Genomic DNA, 18,697 nt, shown 5'->3' on the forward strand with positions numbered 1-18,697 from the left:
TAGCTCAAGAATCAAGAATCTCATCTTACTAGTATAAAGAATGTCTAGAATCTGGATACCCGCCATTCTTTTTTCCCGCCAATCTACATCTCTCCATTACTCGAGAAAAAATGGATGAAAAATTTGAGGAACAGGGCAAGCTTCCCGAGCTTAAACTTGGTAAAACCCTAATCTGTTAAATCTTCCATTATGTGTGTTATTAAATAGATAGTGATTCTGGGTTTTAATTTTAGTTAGTTTGATTGATTGATATGTGTTTAATGTGAATGGTTTCGTTTTAGATGCGAGGCAAGCTCAAGGGTTTCTTTCATTCTTCAAAACCCTACCCAAGGTAAACGTTTATTCAGATTGTTCATTATTTCTACCTTAGCAGAAACAAAAATTATTCTGCTTATATGGTTAGAGGGTTCGCTTAATGGAGAGCTCTTATTTTCTTTGTTGCAGGATGTTAGGGCAGTTCGTCTCTTCGATCGTCGGGTGAGCCTTCTTTCGTATCTCTGCGCTCTTTTTCTCTTTTTGCAATAATTGTGCTGTCGGGACCAACTTGCACTCCGTGGTTTAGGTAGATGGAAAGAAATGCGTAGCTGTTTTTTTTTGGTTCTAATGTGATTCTAACCCTGGTCTCTTGTGGTCTATGTTTCAACTAGGACACAATTTTATTAAATGTGTGTGAACAAAATCCCACATTGGTAGTTGAAAAGAAAGTAAGCTACTTATAAGGTGTTGGATACTTTTAGTGTCGTGAAGCCTTTAGGGAAAAATCATGTCGTCTCCTTGTTTTTTTTTAACTTGGGTGCCTTGGTGCTTGCCATTATTATTTGTCTTTGCAACTATATAGTTAAGACTACATTCATTTGTGCCATAATTATTTGTCTTTGCAACTATATTGTTAGACTACATTTATTTGTGCGTGTCATAGTATGTTTTTTGTTTAAGCTAATAGTTCCATCTGAATTAGGTAGGTCTCACTTTTTCTTTCTTATCTCCATTAACTGATAGTTATTTCCTTCTCTTTTTTTTTATGCTTGCCATACTATGCCTTTAAGGTTGTGCAGCATTCCCAAACATTCCGTCTTTACTGCTACCTATAGTTTTTGTTGGCTGGTTGAATAGCCTGTTAAAACTTCTTTCTGTTTCTATGTCTTGTTTTATGTCTGGTAATTAGGTGCTATTAGTTTGAAATTTGTTCTGTGAAGTCTAAACCTTCATGCATGTGTGTGATCTTTGGTCCTTTCATTGTTTAACCAGAAACCGTTTTTGTTTTTGTTTTTGTTCCAGTGTGCATTTTCTTCTTTCATAAAATATAATGTATCCTTTCCTTTTAGGACTATTATACTGCCCATGGAGATGATGCAACTTTCATTGCAAAGACATATTACCATACCACAACTGCTTTACGGCAGTTGGGTAGTGGAGTTGGTGCTCTTTCCAGTGTTAGTGTGAGTAGAAACATGTTTGAAACAATAGCTCGTGATATTCTCTTGGAGAGGATGGATCGTACTCTTGAATTGTATGAGGGCAGTGGTTCAAACTGGAAACTGGTCAAAAGTGGAACCCCAGGAAATTTTGGAAGTTTTGAGGATATTCTGTTTGCTAATAATGAAATGCAAGATTCTCCAGCGATTGTTGCTCTTGCGCCAAAATTTGATCAGAATGGATGTACAGTTGGGTTAGGCTATGTTGATGTTACTAAGAGAGTCCTTGGTTTAGCAGAATTTCTAGATGATAGCCACTTCACCAATTTGGAGTCTGCTTTGGTTGCTCTTGGTTGCAGAGAATGTCTTGTACCAACAGAGACTGGGAAATCCAGTGAGAGCAGGCCTCTATATGATGCAATATCGAGATGCGGGGTGATGGTAACTGAAAGAAAGAAAACTGAATTTAAAGGTAGGGATTTGGTACAGGATCTTGGTAGGCTTGTCAAGGGTTCAGTAGAACCTGTTCGAGATCTAGTCTCTAGTTTTGAATGTGCAGCAGGTGCTTTGGGGTGCATACTTTCCTATGCAGAACTACTTGCGGATGAGAGCAATTATGGAAACTTCACAGTCAAACAATACAACCTCAATAGTTACATGAGATTAGATTCTGCTGCTATGAGAGCACTGAATGTTATGGAGAGCAAATCAGATGCTAATAAAAATTTTAGCTTGTTTGGTCTCATGAATAGAACCTGTACTGCTGGAATGGGTAAAAGGTTATTGCACATGTGGCTGAAACAGCCGTTACTAGATGTAGATGAGATTAACTGTAGACTGGATTTAGTTCAAGCATTTGTGGAGGATGCTGCACTTCGCCAAGATTTGAGGCAGCATCTGAAAAGAATTTCAGATATTGAGCGGCTGACACACAATCTTGAGAGGAAAAGAGCCAGTTTACTGCACGTTGTAAAACTCTATCAGGTTCTTTTTCTGTTCTCTGTTTCTCCATCTCCCTCTTGTTCGCCTGACTCCGTAGTTTTCAATCAGCTACACAGAGAAGTACAAATGGCTTTAATCCCCTCTTCTCTTAGCTAAATAATGCACAGGTTCTGGCATAACTTTTTCTTTTCTTCATGTGCAGTCTGGCATCAGAATACCATATATCAAAAGTGTTTTGGAACGTTATGATGGGCAATTTGCACCACTAATCAGGGAAAGGTATATTGATTCTCTTGAGAAATGGAGTGATGATAATCATCTGAATAAGTTCATTGCTCTTGTGGAAACTGCTGTTGACCTTGATCAACTTGCGAATGGAGAATACATGATTTCTTCTGCATATGACTCAAATTTATCTGCTCTGAAGGATGAGCAAGAGACATTGGAGCAACAGATTCATAATTTGCACAAACAAACTGCCAATGATCTTGATCTACCTATTGATAAGTCTCTTAAATTAGATAAAGGAACACAATTTGGACATGTCTTCAGAATTACCAAGAAAGAAGAACCAAAAGTCAGGAGACAGCTAAATTCTCACTACATTGTTCTTGAAACACGTAAGGATGGGGTAAAGTTCACCAATACAAAACTCAAAAAACTAGGAGATCGGTACCAGAAGATCTTAGATGAGTATAAGAGCTGTCAGAAAGAACTGGTAGCTCGGGTAGTTCAAACAGTTGCGAGTTTCTCCGAGGTATGTATATATTTGATATATTTTTGTTGAGCCTCCTCTTCTTCCCCAGCGCATTTATCTGAGTTTACCAAGTATTGGCTTTCCAGGTGTTTGAAGGTTTAGCTGGTTCACTTTCTGAGTTGGATGTGCTACTGAGTTTTGCGGATTTGGCTTCCAGTTGCCCAACTGCCTACTCAAGACCAAATATCAGTCCACCAGTAAGGACATTTTTTTCTCTTCCTGTGTAAGATGATACTGATGCCATGTTAAATAAATTATATACAGCTAAATTTGGTGATTTGCCATATAGGATACGGGAGATATTATACTTGAAGGGTGTAGACATCCTTGTGTGGAAGCTCAAGACTGGGTCAACTTCATCCCTAATGACTGTAGACTAGTATGTGTCCTATAATGTTGAAATGTTCTGGTCTCTGATATTTTCTCTTCACAGCATTATAACATACTTCTCTGGTCTTCCCAGGTTAGGGGAGAAAGTTGGTTTCAGATTATCACAGGCCCCAACATGGGTGGAAAGTCTACCTACATTCGTCAGGTGTGAGTTCAGTATTTTGCTGAAAGTTCATTTTGCCTTATTTACAATCTCACTAGGTATGTGAGGGACAAGTTGTCCATCAAATAAATGTTGATGTAACTAGGAATTGCTTTTTGGTTATTCCTGCTTGTGAGGCTGTTTCTGTATATTCAGTTATTTACAGAATTCATAATCATTTGCTTGAAGATCTAGGGACAAGTTGTCCATCAAATAAATGTTGATGTAACTAGGAATTGCTTTTTGGCTATTCCTGCTTGTGAGGCTGTTTCTGTATATTCAGCTATTTACAGAATTCATAATCATTTGCTTGAAGATCTGATTCTATTTGTATTCCAGTATTTTTCTGTATTGAGTATTCATGCGTTATTCCTATATTAAATCCGTCTCTCTAAAAAGTACCTTAATTATTTGGCAAATTTTCACCAATAGGTTGGTGTGAATGTCCTGATGGCCCAAGTTGGCTCATTTGTTCCATGTGACAATGCTACCATTTCTATTCGTGATTGCATTTTTGCTCGTGTTGGCGCTGGAGATTGCCAGGTGAGAACATGTCCTTGTTGAATATCTAGATATTAAAGTATCTACTGATGTCTTAAAAGTCCACCCCGTTCTAGTTCTGATTAAGTGTCTCATTTTCCAAAAATAGTTGATCTACATGTTAAATTAGCTTAAATAAGTTTCATCTAACTGGCTTGTTCATTGTGTTGTAGATGTTTTCTACTTCTCTTTTGGTATTATGCCTTTTTAGTGAAAAGGTTGTGCTTGATTATGGAGCTGAAGTTGTGTCTGCATAGGTTTTTAAAAAAAATCAGAAGTCTTTGCACATAAAGTTGAATTGCATTCAGTGTTACTGCTCAACAAAATTATGTATTTCCTTACTAAGTGAGTGATCTTAATCTCCAAAAGAAAAGGGAAACCTTGTATATGGCCTTGCCTTTAGTAAGTACTTGATTCCACAATCTCATCAAATGCGCTCCTGGCTCTCCTATGTACTCAAAAGGAATGGAGAACTTCAATTTATTCAGCTTCTTTAAAGTTTGACAACCTCTGCCCTCCAAATAGTCCCATACTATGCATGCGGGAACTATCAATGTGTTTAATCCACACCTAAGCCTTCTGACTACTTGCTGCAACAGTGCAAAACACATCTTCAACTGCCTGTTGCATAGCTCACTCATACTAAACACATTAAACATCAGTACATCAGGTATAGGGTCGATCCTACCTGCCACACCAATTGGACAATAATGCCTTGAATTTCACCACATTTGTCCTACTTTCTGATGTTGTAGTAGAATGACCAATGTCTTTCCCTGCCTCTTCATACACGAAGTGTTCGGGACTAGATATTTAGGTTAGAAACAGCTGGTATTTCATAATCTTCCATTTGCCCAAAAATAAATTGTATTCTTTTATGTGTTGTTTGTTTATTTAATAGTTGTCACTATTTTGTTCTGTTGGTTTCCTGAATAACTAAAGGAACTAAGAGACCTGTGTTTTTCCTTCTTCCTCTTTGAATCAGCTGAAGGGGGTTTCTACTTTTATGCAAGAGATGCTTGAGACTGCATCAATCTTGAAAGGAGCTACTAATAGATCATTGATTATAATTGATGAGTTGGGCCGTGGGACGTCGACTTATGATGGCTTTGGTGAGTTTCTAATTTGTGAATTTATATAAACATCGTTTCTTAGAAATTTCAACACTTGTATTTTCTGGACTTGGTTTGCTCTCTTGTATTGCATCATTACATGATATAGATGTCCTGGACCTGTCATGTAACCCATGTGAAGCTTCCCCTTTAATTTGATTGGTATGAGGTTTTTTGCGTAAACATCCTTTTCCACATGGGAAAGAATACACAAGCAGAGTAAAAACCATTATATGTGTTGTCTCCCAATATGCTTTCTGGTAAATATTCTCGTCATGGAATAAGGGCATTACTCATAATCTGTCTGCAAGAAATCTATAATTTGGTGATTTATTGAAGTTTAAAGTGAGTTATACTAAAATGTGATTTTGGCTATCTGATGCACGTTAGCAAAGGCATTGCAAACAAACATTTGAAATAGTAGGATTGCATTGGAGAGTGAACATTGCTGAACTAGGGTTTATTTCCTTGGCAACTTTGTTAAGTCATCAGGTTGTTTCACCACTACTTCATAACTGTTTCGTGTATTTTACTCACATTATCAGGTTTAGCTTGGGCTATTTGTGAGCACATTGTTGAAGAAATTAAAGCACCAACATTGTTTGCAACTCACTTTCATGAGCTGACTGCATTGGCCAATGAGAATGGAAACAATGGACATAAGCAAATTGGCGGTGTGGCAAATTTTCATGTCAGTGCACACATTGACTCTTCTAGTCGCAAGCTAACTATGCTTTACAAGGTATGTTTATCTTCCTCTCTTTCTGGCTACTTCTGGCTCATTCTTGTCTTGTCCCAGTAATTTTGAAGTGTTTTTTTTTTTTTTTGGTAAACTGTGAAAAACTTACCATAACCAACAAAGTAACAATACACACTAAAGAGCACCTAACAACCAATACCACTTCTAGGAAGGGTGTAAAGGATAGAGGGGCCTCAACAAAATCAAATAAACTAATTACAAGTCAATTTCTGTATGTATCCTCGACACCTATGAGCTTTCCTAGACAACTTAAGAAGGTCTAAACACTCTACAATTTCCTTGATCTGGACTATCACTATGTCTGCCTGTACAATTGTATGCTTAAATTTTTTCGAGTTTCTAGCTCTCCAAGTGTGATATATAACAGCTCCCCATATAGCAGCCACTATCTCTTTTTTGAATTGCTGCCAATGCTTAGCTTTGTTACTTTTCAGTTTTCAGCACTTGCTTAACTTCACCTGCTAGTTCTGCACATCAGCCCATGTCAGTATTTTTTCACTTACTTGCTTGAACCAGTCACTCTCAACAAATAAATGCTTTGTAGTTTCTATCAGTTGTCCATCGCATAAACAACATGTACCATCTTCATCGCATAATTTTGAAGTGCTATGAGTAGTTTATTTTCAGTTAAATTTAATTTTTTTAAAACAGTTTCTTTCCTGATCAACTTGCAACTGTCAGGTTTGAGAAAGTTTGATCTTTATTTAGGATGATTTTTAAAATATAACCAGGGAACTTTTGTATCACTCACATAAGTGGAGTAGTAGCTAATATGGATATCATAAAAAAATGATAGAAAATGCACTTGTTATGCTTTATAAACATGTGGTTTCACAACATTGCTTCATAGCTGATTGAATTCAGCTTATGGTGATCAGTGAGCACTTTCCATTAATTGCTTAGTTAGTATATCTCCGTACCCTATTTATGTCAGAATCTGTTTTATATATGTTATGGCTTCACATGCAATCTGAAGTTTATTTGATGACCGCACCAAAACATCACTTGAAGTAGTTGATTTCACAACTTTTAACTTTTAATATAGAACTCTTGTAAACATGGACTGAAAAACTAGTTTCCTGTGCTTTTTAGATTTTGAGCAGTTGCTCAGCATCTAATTGTTGTGCCCTTCCAGGTTCAACCCGGTGCTTGTGATCAAAGTTTTGGTATTCACGTTGCAGAGTTTGCCAATTTTCCACAAAGTGTTGTGGCCCTGGCCAGAGAAAAGGCTTCTGAGTTGGAGGATTTCTCTCCTAATGCTATGATGCCAACTGACAGTAAAGAGGTATTTTCCTTTGGTTACTTTCCTATGCTCATCACAAATATCATTAAAAAATCAGTGTCCTTTCATTTAAATTTAGGATCATGTTTGTCTGTTGGCAACCCTGCCTAGATGCATTCTTAAATCTCCTTTGTTTCAAAATCATATGCAAGATTGCTAAATAGGTCTGGTCTACCTATATGATAATGTAAAAATGGTCGTTCTGTTATTTAAGCTTTTGGTGATCTTAATCATTCAGATCTCATTTGATGCTTTTGAATGGTCAATGGTGTCATAGTAAAACTTCTTATGGCATCTTGCTCTGCTCTGTTGCTTATTGCTTTTATGTGTGTGTATTAGGGTGCACTTATGCACTTGCATGCTGTAATATCCTCTTGGAAAACAATATAGTGGCACTATCACATGTAACTTTATTTTCCCCATGTCTTCTTCGAGGCAGGGGACATGTAACCAGATTTTAGTTCAAATACCAACCGAGAGTACTACCCTCAAGTTTTTAGTTATTGTGGATGTATAATCTTGTCTTTGTTCTTCCAGGCAGTCTCAAAGCGGAAGAGGGAATTTGACCCACATGATGTGTCTAGAGGTACTGCCCGAGCTCGTCAATTCTTACAGGATTTCACTCAGTTGCCTCTGGATAAGATGGATCTAAAGCAGGCCTTGCAACAGTTGAGCCAAATGAAGACCGACCTTGAGAAGAATGCAGTTGACAGTCAGTGGCTTCAGCAGTTCTTTAGTTCTTCAGATTAGAACTATCTTATATAACTTGGGCCAAATTTTGAAGCTGTATTTAAATCCTTACCCCCGAACATGATCCTCTGTATATTTTTGTATGCATCCTGTGTTATTTATAGTAAATGTTATGTTATGGTCACCCAAAAGAATTACGTTAAACCCCAACAATGGCGGTACAAGAAGATCCAGCATCCATGACATTACCATTTAAATTATCGAACATTTTGTGATAACATGATCAAGATCCCTATCATATTTAATAACTCATGCTTTCTACCTTGAAATTTAGCTTCTCTTTTTATTTACTACTGTAATATTAGAGATTATGTGATTTCTTTCAGAAGGTATCCAAACTTAGGCTGGCCAAGCCTAGCTAACTACTTTCAGCTCATATTTAACATGTTATCAAATCCAATTACATCAAATTCTGGCAAAATAGAACAATGAAGTGAAACATTTAGGAGAGATAATATTGTAAACGGATTTTCTTATGAAGAACACTATTAATGTTCGGTGATATATTGAATTTAATGTCAGACTTTAAAATTCCTCTTTTTTTTTTCTCTCCGTTCTTGTTTGCACAAAAATTTAAGCATAACTGTGAACTTGGAAACCAACCCCTCTCGGAAATAGAGTAGTATTTACAGAGAGAGCATAAGTAGACATAAATTTGACTGGTAGTTGAATGAACACACAAGAAAAAAGTAAGTTTTCTAGTGTAGTTAAGTCTTTGTTGCACCTGGAACCATTACTCCAGTATTTAATTAAGTGCAGGTCAACTCTTACTTTGTTGCTCTAAACTACCCACAATACCATAAATATCCTGACATTAATTTTGCAACTAACCAAAGAAATATACTCTATGTGTGAAGTCTTTTTTCCGCACCAGCTTATACTAATTTTACGAAATACCTGCCACTTCCCACTTCCCACTAGCAACAAGTACTAACCTTTAAATGAAGAATAAATACGGGAGGGAAAAAACATCTTTTCTTAAAACTCAAGAAATGCCTTCCGTAAATGAAAAGATAGTGGACGAGAAAGAAGATAGGAAAAGTAATAGGAGAAGAAAAGAATTAATGTGCCACTAAATTTATGGATTATTTAATAATGCAATTAAATCCTAGAAGAAAATGTCTCTGTATGTGACTTTGACAGGAAAAGGTCACTGAGATTTGAGGCATTAAATCAGATATTCCTTGTTGAAAATTTGGTAGGAAATTGATAGATTATCTTGTAATGAAGCATTGATTGAGCCACACCAAATAAACATAGAAGAAAATTGGAATTTTGAAATATATCATACTAATATATGAATGTACCACCAACATGGGTTGTGGTGCTCTGATGGGAGTGCTTCACTCTTAACCAGGGGTCTCGGGTTCGAGCCTTGGGTATAGAGAAAATCCTGTTGGGAGCACCACCCCCGAATGAGCCCTGCAGAGCGCGATCCGAATTTAATCGAAGCTCCAATGTAGGCTCCAGACACCGGGTGAGAAATCAAAAAAAAAAAATGAATGTACCGTTTTTTATAATATACTAATAAAAAAATAATATTAAACAAATTAGAACGTTGGAAGTACCGAATAACAGAAAAAAAAAGAAGTTCGTGTCAAAGCAAAGAATTAAAATTTATTTTCTCATTCCGTTCCTTTGTCAAAATAATAAAGAATGAAGAAAGATCTAGAGAATGAGCAGATGATTTCAGATAATATTATTTGGTGCAATTTTGACCAGTTTTAAAAGAGTATTCATCCATTTTTCCCTTACAAACAAATGTTAATAATATACACTTATCTGCCTTTATTCTTAATTAATCTAATTAGATAAAATTTTCGGATAGAAGAATTTACACAATGAGTGATTACTGGAGATATATACCAAGGGGAAAAACCACTTGTAGTAACAAGTCCCTCTGTTTCCCTTCACTTCTCATATAACTAATGTTTTAACTCAAAAATCTTATCCCAAAATAATTTTTATTTTAAAGAGTGCTTTCAAGTTTTTTTTTTTTTACCCTCTCCAGGAGCTCCCATCCCTTTTGCTCCCTTGATGACTCGAACTCGCAACCTTCGGGTAGGAAGTGAGGGGTGCTTACCATCCGAGCAACTCTCTCTCGTCAAGTGCTTTCATGTTAAAAACTGTTTTACTCTAAAAAAAATTTAAAAAATCTAATAAATTAAATAATTTAGTAAATTATACTTTTTATTTATTACATTAAAAAAAGGGAAAAGGGTAAAAAATGACCTTAAACTTTGCGAAAGGAACAAAAATGTCCTCCGTTTATAGTTTGACTCAAAAATGCCCTTGCAATCAATACTTTGGTCCAGAAATGCCCCTATATTTACTAAATGAATCAAAAATGCCCTTTTTTGAATAAATATATTATTTCCCCTCCTTTTAAACATCTCTTCCTCCTAATTAAAATATTATTAAAGAATCATGTTCTTGTTTTCTTTCTTTTAAAATCACTTAACAAATAAAAATGTAGGAAATGTTTTTTTCTTCTTAATCTCATTTTATCAATTAAAATATAATAATTCCGTGTACCATTTCGACATATAATATATGTCATATATAAAATATCATAATATATCCATCATTAATTTATATTTATATAAGAAGAAATATTTTTATTTTTTATTTATTTTTTGAATTAAAGTAAGATAAACATTTTCTAATTTAAAAATTATTATTAGAAATAGAAATTTGTTAAAAAGAAAACAAATAATATATTTATTTGGAAAATGTGCATTTTTGACCCATTAAACAACAAGAGCAATTTTGGACTAAAGTATTGACACAATAAGGATATTTTTGGACCAAATTATAAACGAATGGAATATTTATTCCTTTCACATAGTTTAAGAGAATTTTTGATCCTTTTCTCTTAAAAAACCAATCAAGCTTTACGTACCCTTGTCATTAGGTGATAAAAATGTATGTACTATTTTTCGTTCACTTTTACTTGGCCTATTTTGAATTTTGTACTACTTTTAAAAAGGTAAAGGAGTATACATACATACAAACAAATAAGTGGGAGTTAGTTTTTACCGGTGAGTGCTATGTATGAAAGCTTGCTTCCCTCCATTAATGCATGGTTTCTTATTCAAACTTTATACGTGAGCTCCTTTCCTTTCTCTCTTTTCTCACCTTTCGCCTTTTCCTTCCTCCTATTTATATCCATTCCTATCTTCACTTCTTACATTCATATGTCATTTCTCTTTACAACAAACTATAATGGCCTCCTCGTCATTTTCCAATTTCCTTTCCTTCATCATCACTATTTCTTTCCTTCGTAATGCTCTTTGTCGTCCCTCGTTAACTTCTTCACTACCACATTCCCAAATCCTCGATGTATCAAAGTCCATTCAGAACACTCTTCAAGTATTCTCTCCCAATATCAAATCTCTCCAACAACAAGAAGCAATAGAACAACAACAACAACCGCTTTATTCGTCTTCCTCTGCATTCTCTGTATCAATCTATCCTCGCTCTTCAATTGTGAAACCCCAACACACAGACTATACATCTCTCACTATCTCCCGACTTGCTCGTGATTCAGCACGAGTGTCCTCACTCAATGCTATGCTTCAACTTTCTCCCACTAATTTTACTTATTCTCATCTCAAATCGGTTAGAAACATGTCGGGACCTGAAGAATTTCAGACCCCTCTTATATCTGGATCAAGTCAAGGCAGTGGCGAGTATTTTGCTCGGCTAGGAGTTGGAGAACCTGCGAAGGAATTTTACATGGCTATTGATACTGGCAGTGATATTAATTGGCTTCAATGTGAGCCCTGTGACGAATGTTACCAACAAACTGATCCGATTTTCAATCCGTCTGATTCCTCCACATACAATCAGCTCTCATGCGACTCACCGGTGTGTGCGGCACTTGAACTCTCGGGCTGTTATACCGATACTTGTATGTATCAAGTCTCCTATGGAGATGGTTCGTTTACAAAAGGGGAATTAGCGACTGAAACGGTGTCGTTTGGAGACTCTGGATCGTTCCCTAATGTTGCTATAGGATGTGGCCATGATAATGAAGGGTTATTTATAGGGTCAGCTGGGTTGTTAGGTCTCGGCGGCGGTTCATTATCTCTTCCATCTCAAGTCAAAGCGACGTCGTTTTCCTACTGCCTTGTAGATCGTGATTCTGATTCCTCATCGACTTTGGAATTCAATTCCGCCGGACCTAGTGACTCGGTGTTTGCACCATTGCTTCGTAACTCGAGGAGGGATACTTTTTTCTACGTAGGTCTCGAAGGAATCAGCGTCGGCGGCGAGATGTTGCAGGTTCCGGCGAGTATTTTCCAGATGGACGATAATGGGAGGGGAGGAATTATCGTGGATTCTGGAACAGCGGTGACTCGTTTGCAGAGCAGTGCTTACAATGCTTTACGTGACACGTTCGTGAAGTATGCTCAGAATTTGCCGTCAGCCGGGGAATTCGAGTTGTTTGATACTTGCTTTGATCTATCGTCGATGAGTACGGCGAACGTTCCGACGGTGGCGTTTCATTTCTCCGGTGGGCGAACGCTGCCGTTGCACGCGCAGAATACCGTGGTCCCGATAGACTCGTCGGGGAAGTACTGCTTAGCGTTTGCTCCGACGGATGAATCAATATCGATAATCGGAAATGTACAACAGCAGGGGACACGTGTCAGTTATGACCTGACTAATAACCTTGTTGGATTTAGTCTTGATAAATGTTAGTAGTGGCAAAGCTGCATTAAAATAAAAAAGACTTTTAAGTATGAAAGAGAAAAGAGACAAAGAACTGATCCCAATAAAATATTTGGTGTGCTATAATGTTGTTATCATCTGAATGGCGTGATGACTTGGTTTCTGGGCATAACAACTCCCAGCTCGAACTTAAATATACCACAACATATATTGGTGTGATAAACTTTAATAGAATTTTTTTATATCCAAGCTTGAACTTTAACAATACTACAAAACATATTGGTGTGGTGAACGTCAATAGAATTTCTTCATATTTAGAATTGAACTTAACTTCATTGCATAGAAATATATAAATTTGGCTGGCAAGGCTCATAACATGTTGGTGTGCTAGATAGACTCAACCTCAATGCATAAAAATATATGAATTTGACTGGCTAAACTCGCAACATGTTGGTGTGATGAACTAGGCTCGAACTTATAACTTTAATGTGTGGAAATATATAAATTTGGCTGGTCATTAATTTTGATTCTCCATATCCAGGCTCGAGCTTATAACTTTAAGTATAACTTACATAAATCTCATAGTGTAAAGAGTAAATTACATCTTATCCCTACTATTTTTCTAATTACAATAATCCCTTAAAATTTGTACCTTTTGGATACATAATTCACCATCCGCATACATTAATTCTAATAGAAGAAGAATCCTTTTGTTGCGCTAAAAAGGGAATTAAATCTGAAAATCTAATTAAATCCATAAATTACGCTTCCGTTTCTTCTTACTCTCAATCATACATAGGCAAATCCAGAACAAAAAAATTCAAAATTTGAAATTGCTCCCCCCTGTTCAACGAAGAAACCTTTCAGATTTGATTCAAAAACTTTGTCGAAATTATGGGTTAGAGAGGTGAGTTATGAAGGATACAAAAGTGATGAAATTGTTGTTGGACAAACGATTTCCTTTTGAATCTTCAAGTTCATCGAAGATGTTTTCAATTTTGGTTCAAGTTGTTTGGATTTGCTATGTATACCCTCTGTTTTTTAATTTTTTAATTTGTATATTGATATATAAGTCGTGAGACATTACTAGTTTGATGTTTATGTAATGTGTTTTTAGATCCCAAAATTCTTCTTGCCATTCTTTCAAAAAAATTCTCAATTTTTAAAGCAAACTTGTCGACAAATTGTACTAATACAACATGAACATGTCGATCTTGTTGAGACATTCCAGAATCTGAGAAAGTGAGGTGAGGTATGAACGATACAAAAGAGATGGAATTTTTGTTGGTCAAATATTGGTTTGTGAATCTCAAATCAGTCATTGCAACTGAATTAGAGATCGATGAGTAAAGAAAAAAATTGGAGTTCTGATACATTGTTGAGATGAAGAAACAAGAGTTTGGATTTTTAATGTATCCGTTATGCATTGATACAACAAACAAAAAGGCTGAAGAGATGCATAGCTTTGATAGATCAGTCATACCTTTTATGATGTTGTGAAATCGTTTTTTGAATTTCGTTTTCGAGATTAATAGATTTATCAATATATTACTATTTATGTATCCTGTTTAAATTGATAAGTGTTGTATTTCTACTAGTTACATTAAATAAGAAATTGTTGTCCATAAGATGTTAGGTTTAAGATCGATACATTATTGTTTGGTAATTGTTATGTATCAGATAGATTTAGTATATATTCGAATTTACGTATCATGCATAAAAAAATAGTGCATGATATATTATTATTTATGTAAATTATTTTGTTTGAGAGCAGAATCCATATGTATTAGGAATTTGTAGATGAAAAGGTTGATACATGATAAATAATACATTTGGTAGAATTTTTGTATCAAGTATCAATACTAATTAAGGTTATGTATCAAAACTAATATTTGAACACGATACATTGTGCATGATAGAATTGTAATGTATCATGATGTTGAAACGAAGGCAATATATATTAGTTTAAGAAACAAAATCAACTAGATACATTAAAAATTTGAACCTATATGTATCAGAAAAGATGAACAACCAAAAAATTGAAAAAAAGTCAACAATCTAATCAACGGAAAGCAACGAATTGGGTAAGCCCAATACTGAAAGATCGAACCACTGGAATGAAGTGTATCAAGATCGCCATTAGAAATTCCTGGAACAATTCCAAATGCACTCCAAGATGAACTCTCTACATTAGCAACGTTTTTCACCCCTCTTCCGGTAAAAAAACTAAGAGTTATGTCATAAGATTGATGATCAATAAACAGATGAAAAACCGACAACAAAAAATTGACAACAAAGCATTATGTTAGCAACCACAGTTACCTGCCCATATCTCCTCGTCACATGTGTTTAGGAGATCCTTTTGTCAATGTTTAATCAATCACAATATTATTTTTTTTTAGTTTTTAAGATGAAAAAAAAAACTAATTTTTTTTTAAAAAGAAATTAAAAATTGAAGTGATGGAAAGAAATCTATCTCTTGAATAACTTGAAATCATTAATTGGAAAGAGAAAAGATTTGAAATTCAAAAATGGATTAATGTAGTTAACTGTAGAGAGATTTGTGGCTTGAAAAAAGGAAAGAAAATCATGGGTATGATGTTCAAATTAATGTATCTGAAAAAGGGGATGATGGGAGCAAAAGAGGAAATTTTTGATATTTTTTGAAATGATAGAGAAAATAAGAAAATATAATAATAAATGGTGTAGGAAAAAAAGTAGAACGCCGCTGCCGGGGATCGAACCCGGGTCACCCGCGTGACAGGCGGGAATACTTACCACTATACTACAACGACTTGCTTGTTAACACATAGTCAGCCTTTTTTAATGTTGGGTCTTCAACATGCAACAACACCAAAACTTTATATCACTTTAGTTTTTCTGGATCCACAATATTAAAAATGCTAATTGTTGTACTTAAGATAGTGAAAGGCTTATGGGATAGGGGCATTATGCATTATGATATTAAAAAAGATAACCCTTACTAAACCGATTGTGAAGTGATAGATCGTGAAGTAAAAGTAGTTTTTATGAAACCAAATCTTACTTTAAAGACCAGAAAGCTTATGAAAGAGGTGATAGAGCAAAATCTTAAGTAAATAACTTATTGAAGACAATACCAAAAACATTATCTTCATGAATTTATTCAAAATGGCTCAAAGACTATTATGCCTTTCCTCAAAAGGTAGACATGATTGAACTACGAGTGAGCTTGACATATATATTTTCTTTGATACTTCTTTTAGAGAGAAAAACTTACTTAATGAAGATTTGAATTACTTTTGACTTTCGACTATTTTCATAGGAAAAACTAGATGTCATTATTACATGATCTANCAAGTTGTTTGGATTTGCTATGTATACCCTCTGTTTTTTAACTTTTTAATTGTATATTGATATATAAGCCGTGATACATTACTCGTTTGATGTATATGTAATGTGTTTTTAGATCCCAAAATTCTTCTTCCCATTCTTCCAAAAAAATTTTAATTTTTAAATCAAACTTGTCGACAAATTGTACTAATACAACATGAACATGTCTATCTTGTTGAGACATTCCAGAATCAGAGAAAATGAGGTGAGGTATGAACGATACAAAAGTGATGGAATTGTTGTTGGTCAAAATATTGGTTTGTGAATCTCAAATCAGTCATTGCAACTGAATTAGAGATCGATGAGTTGAGAAAAAAAATTGGAGATCTGATACATAGTTGAGGTGAAGAAACAAGAGTTTGGATTTTTAATGTATCCGTTATGCATTGATACAACAAACAAAAAGGCTGAAGAGATGCATAACTTTGATGGATCATTCATACCTTTTATAATGTTGTGAAATCGTTTTTTGAATTTTATTTTCGAGATTGATAGATTTATCAATATATTACTATTTATGTATCTTGTTTAAATTGATAAGTGTTTTATTTCTACTAGTTACATTAAATAAGAAATTGTTGCCCATAAGATGTTAGGTTTGAGATCGATACATTACTGTTTGGTAATTGTTATGTATCAGATAGATTTAGTATATATTCGAATTTACTTATCATGCATACAAAATTATTGCACGGCACATTATTATTTATGTAAATTATTTTGTTTGAGAGCAGAATCCATATGTATTAGGAATTTGTAGATGAAAAGGTTGATACATGATAAATGATACATTTTGTAGAATTTTTGTATCAAGTAATACTAATTAAGGTTATGTATCAAAACTAATATTTGAACACGATACATTATGCATGATAAAATTGTAATGTATCATGATGTTGAAACGAAGGCAATATACATTAGTTTAAGAAATTTGAACCTATATGTATCAGAAAAGATGAACAACCAAAAAATTGAAAAAAGTCCACAATCTAATCAACGGAAAGCAACAAATTGGGTAACCCCAATACTGAAAGATCGAACAAATGGAATGAAGTGTATCAAGACCGCCACTAGAAATTCCTGAAATAATTCTAAATGCACTCCAAGATGAACTCTCTGCATTAGCAACGTTTTCCACCCCTCTTCCAGTAAAGAAACCGAGAGTTATGTCATAAGATTGATGATCAATAAACAGATGAAAAACTAACAACAACAAAACTTATTTTGGCATTATGTTAGCAATCACAATTACCTGCCCACATCTCCTCGTCACATACGTGTTTAGGAGATCCTTTTGTCGATGTTTAATCAATCACAATTTATTTATTTTTTTAGTTTTTAAGATGAAAAAAAACTAATTTTTTTTTAAAAAAAAAATTGAAAATTGAAGTGATGGAAAGAAATCTATCTCTTGAATAACTTGAAATCATTAATTGGAAAGAGAAAAGATTTGAAATTCAAAAATGGATTAATGTAGTTAACTGTAGAGAGATTTGTGGCTTGAAAAAAGGAAAGAAAATCATGGGTATGATGTTCAAATTAATGTATCTGAAAAAGGGGATGATGGGAGCAAAAGAGGAAATTTTTGATATTTTTTGAAATGATAGAGAAAATAAGAAAATATAATAATAAATGGTGTAGGAAAAAAAGTAGAACGCCGCTGCCGGGGATCGAACCCGGGTCACCCGCGTGACAGGCGGGAATACTTACCACTATACTACAACGACTTGCTTGTTAACACAGTCTGCTTTTTTTAATGTTGGGTCTCCAACATGCAACAACACCAAAACTTTATATCCCTTTAGTATTTCTGGATCCATAATATTAAAAATGCTAATTGTTGTACTTGAGATAGTGAAAGGCTTATGGGATAGGGGTATTATGCATTATGATATTAACAAAGATAACCCTAACTAAATCGATCGTGAAGTGATAGTAGTTTTTATGAAACCAAATCTTACTTCAAAGACCAGAGAGCTTATGAAAGAGGTGATAGAGCAAAATCTTAAGTAATTAACTTATTGAAGACAATTCCAAAAGCATTATCTTCATGAATTTATTCAAAATGGCTCAAAGACTACTATGCCTTTCCTCAAAAGGAAGACATGATTGAACTACGAGTGAGGTTGGCATATCAATTTTTTTTTATACTTCTTTTAGAGAGAAAAACTTACTTAATGAAGATTTGAATTACTTTTGACTTTCGACTATTTTCATAGGAAAAACTAGATGTCATTATTACATGATCTATATTTAGTTATTATACCATAAATCAGTTTTAAGCTTGATTTCCATATATTTCTCCAATGATAAAAACTAGTATTATCGATAATAGTTTAACTACCTAATCGAGATCGACTATAGTCGAAGCTATACAAAAGTTCATGTTTTAACTACAAGCATTTGTAGTTATTCATTTGTCAACATTCCTTTTTTATTTCTTCTAATTTTCAGCTTCCAAACATAGGCTGATTGACGAATTTTAAGACTTGAAAGATCACAAAACATAAACATGGGGAGCTTGCTTAAGTTAAAGAATTGAAAAATAAATAAAAATA

General features: G+C 34.6%; 2 protein-coding genes and 2 non-coding genes across 4 annotated transcripts; 2 read left to right on the top strand and 2 right to left on the bottom strand.

The window, feature by feature from the left end:
- On the top strand, nt 1-8,102 carry LOC125874351 (DNA mismatch repair protein MSH2). The gene is made up of 13 exons (XM_049555227.1): nt 1-159; nt 282-331; nt 445-477; nt 1,326-2,399; nt 2,560-3,114; nt 3,201-3,311; nt 3,404-3,493; nt 3,578-3,649; nt 4,079-4,189; nt 5,172-5,298; nt 5,844-6,040; nt 7,194-7,343; nt 7,878-8,102. The coding sequence occupies exons 1-13, from the start codon at nt 111-113 to the stop codon at nt 8,088-8,090; spliced, it is 2,832 nt and encodes a 943-aa protein (XP_049411184.1). The 5' UTR covers nt 1-110; the 3' UTR covers nt 8,091-8,102.
- A 3,213-nt stretch (nt 8,103-11,315) lies between these two features.
- Nucleotides 11,316-12,797, top strand: LOC125873428 (protein ASPARTIC PROTEASE IN GUARD CELL 1-like). Its single transcript, XM_049554368.1, has one exon. It carries the CDS (start codon nt 11,316-11,318, stop codon nt 12,795-12,797), a length of 1,482 nt encoding a protein of 493 aa, XP_049410325.1.
- Nucleotides 12,798-15,490: 2,693 nt separating this feature from the next.
- TRNAD-GUC (transfer RNA aspartic acid (anticodon GUC)) lies at nt 15,491-15,562 on the bottom strand. Its single transcript has one exon. It is a non-coding gene; the product is annotated as a tRNA-Asp (tRNA).
- A 2,232-nt stretch (nt 15,563-17,794) lies between these two features.
- TRNAD-GUC (transfer RNA aspartic acid (anticodon GUC)) lies at nt 17,795-17,866 on the bottom strand. The gene has a single exon. It is a non-coding gene; the product is annotated as a tRNA-Asp (tRNA).
- Between the last annotated feature and the right edge of the window lie 831 nt (nt 17,867-18,697).

Source organism: Solanum stenotomum, chromosome 8 (assembly GCF_019186545.1).
Source record: "Solanum stenotomum isolate F172 chromosome 8, ASM1918654v1, whole genome shotgun sequence".
Classification (NCBI taxonomy): Eukaryota; Viridiplantae; Streptophyta; class Magnoliopsida; order Solanales; family Solanaceae; genus Solanum; species Solanum stenotomum.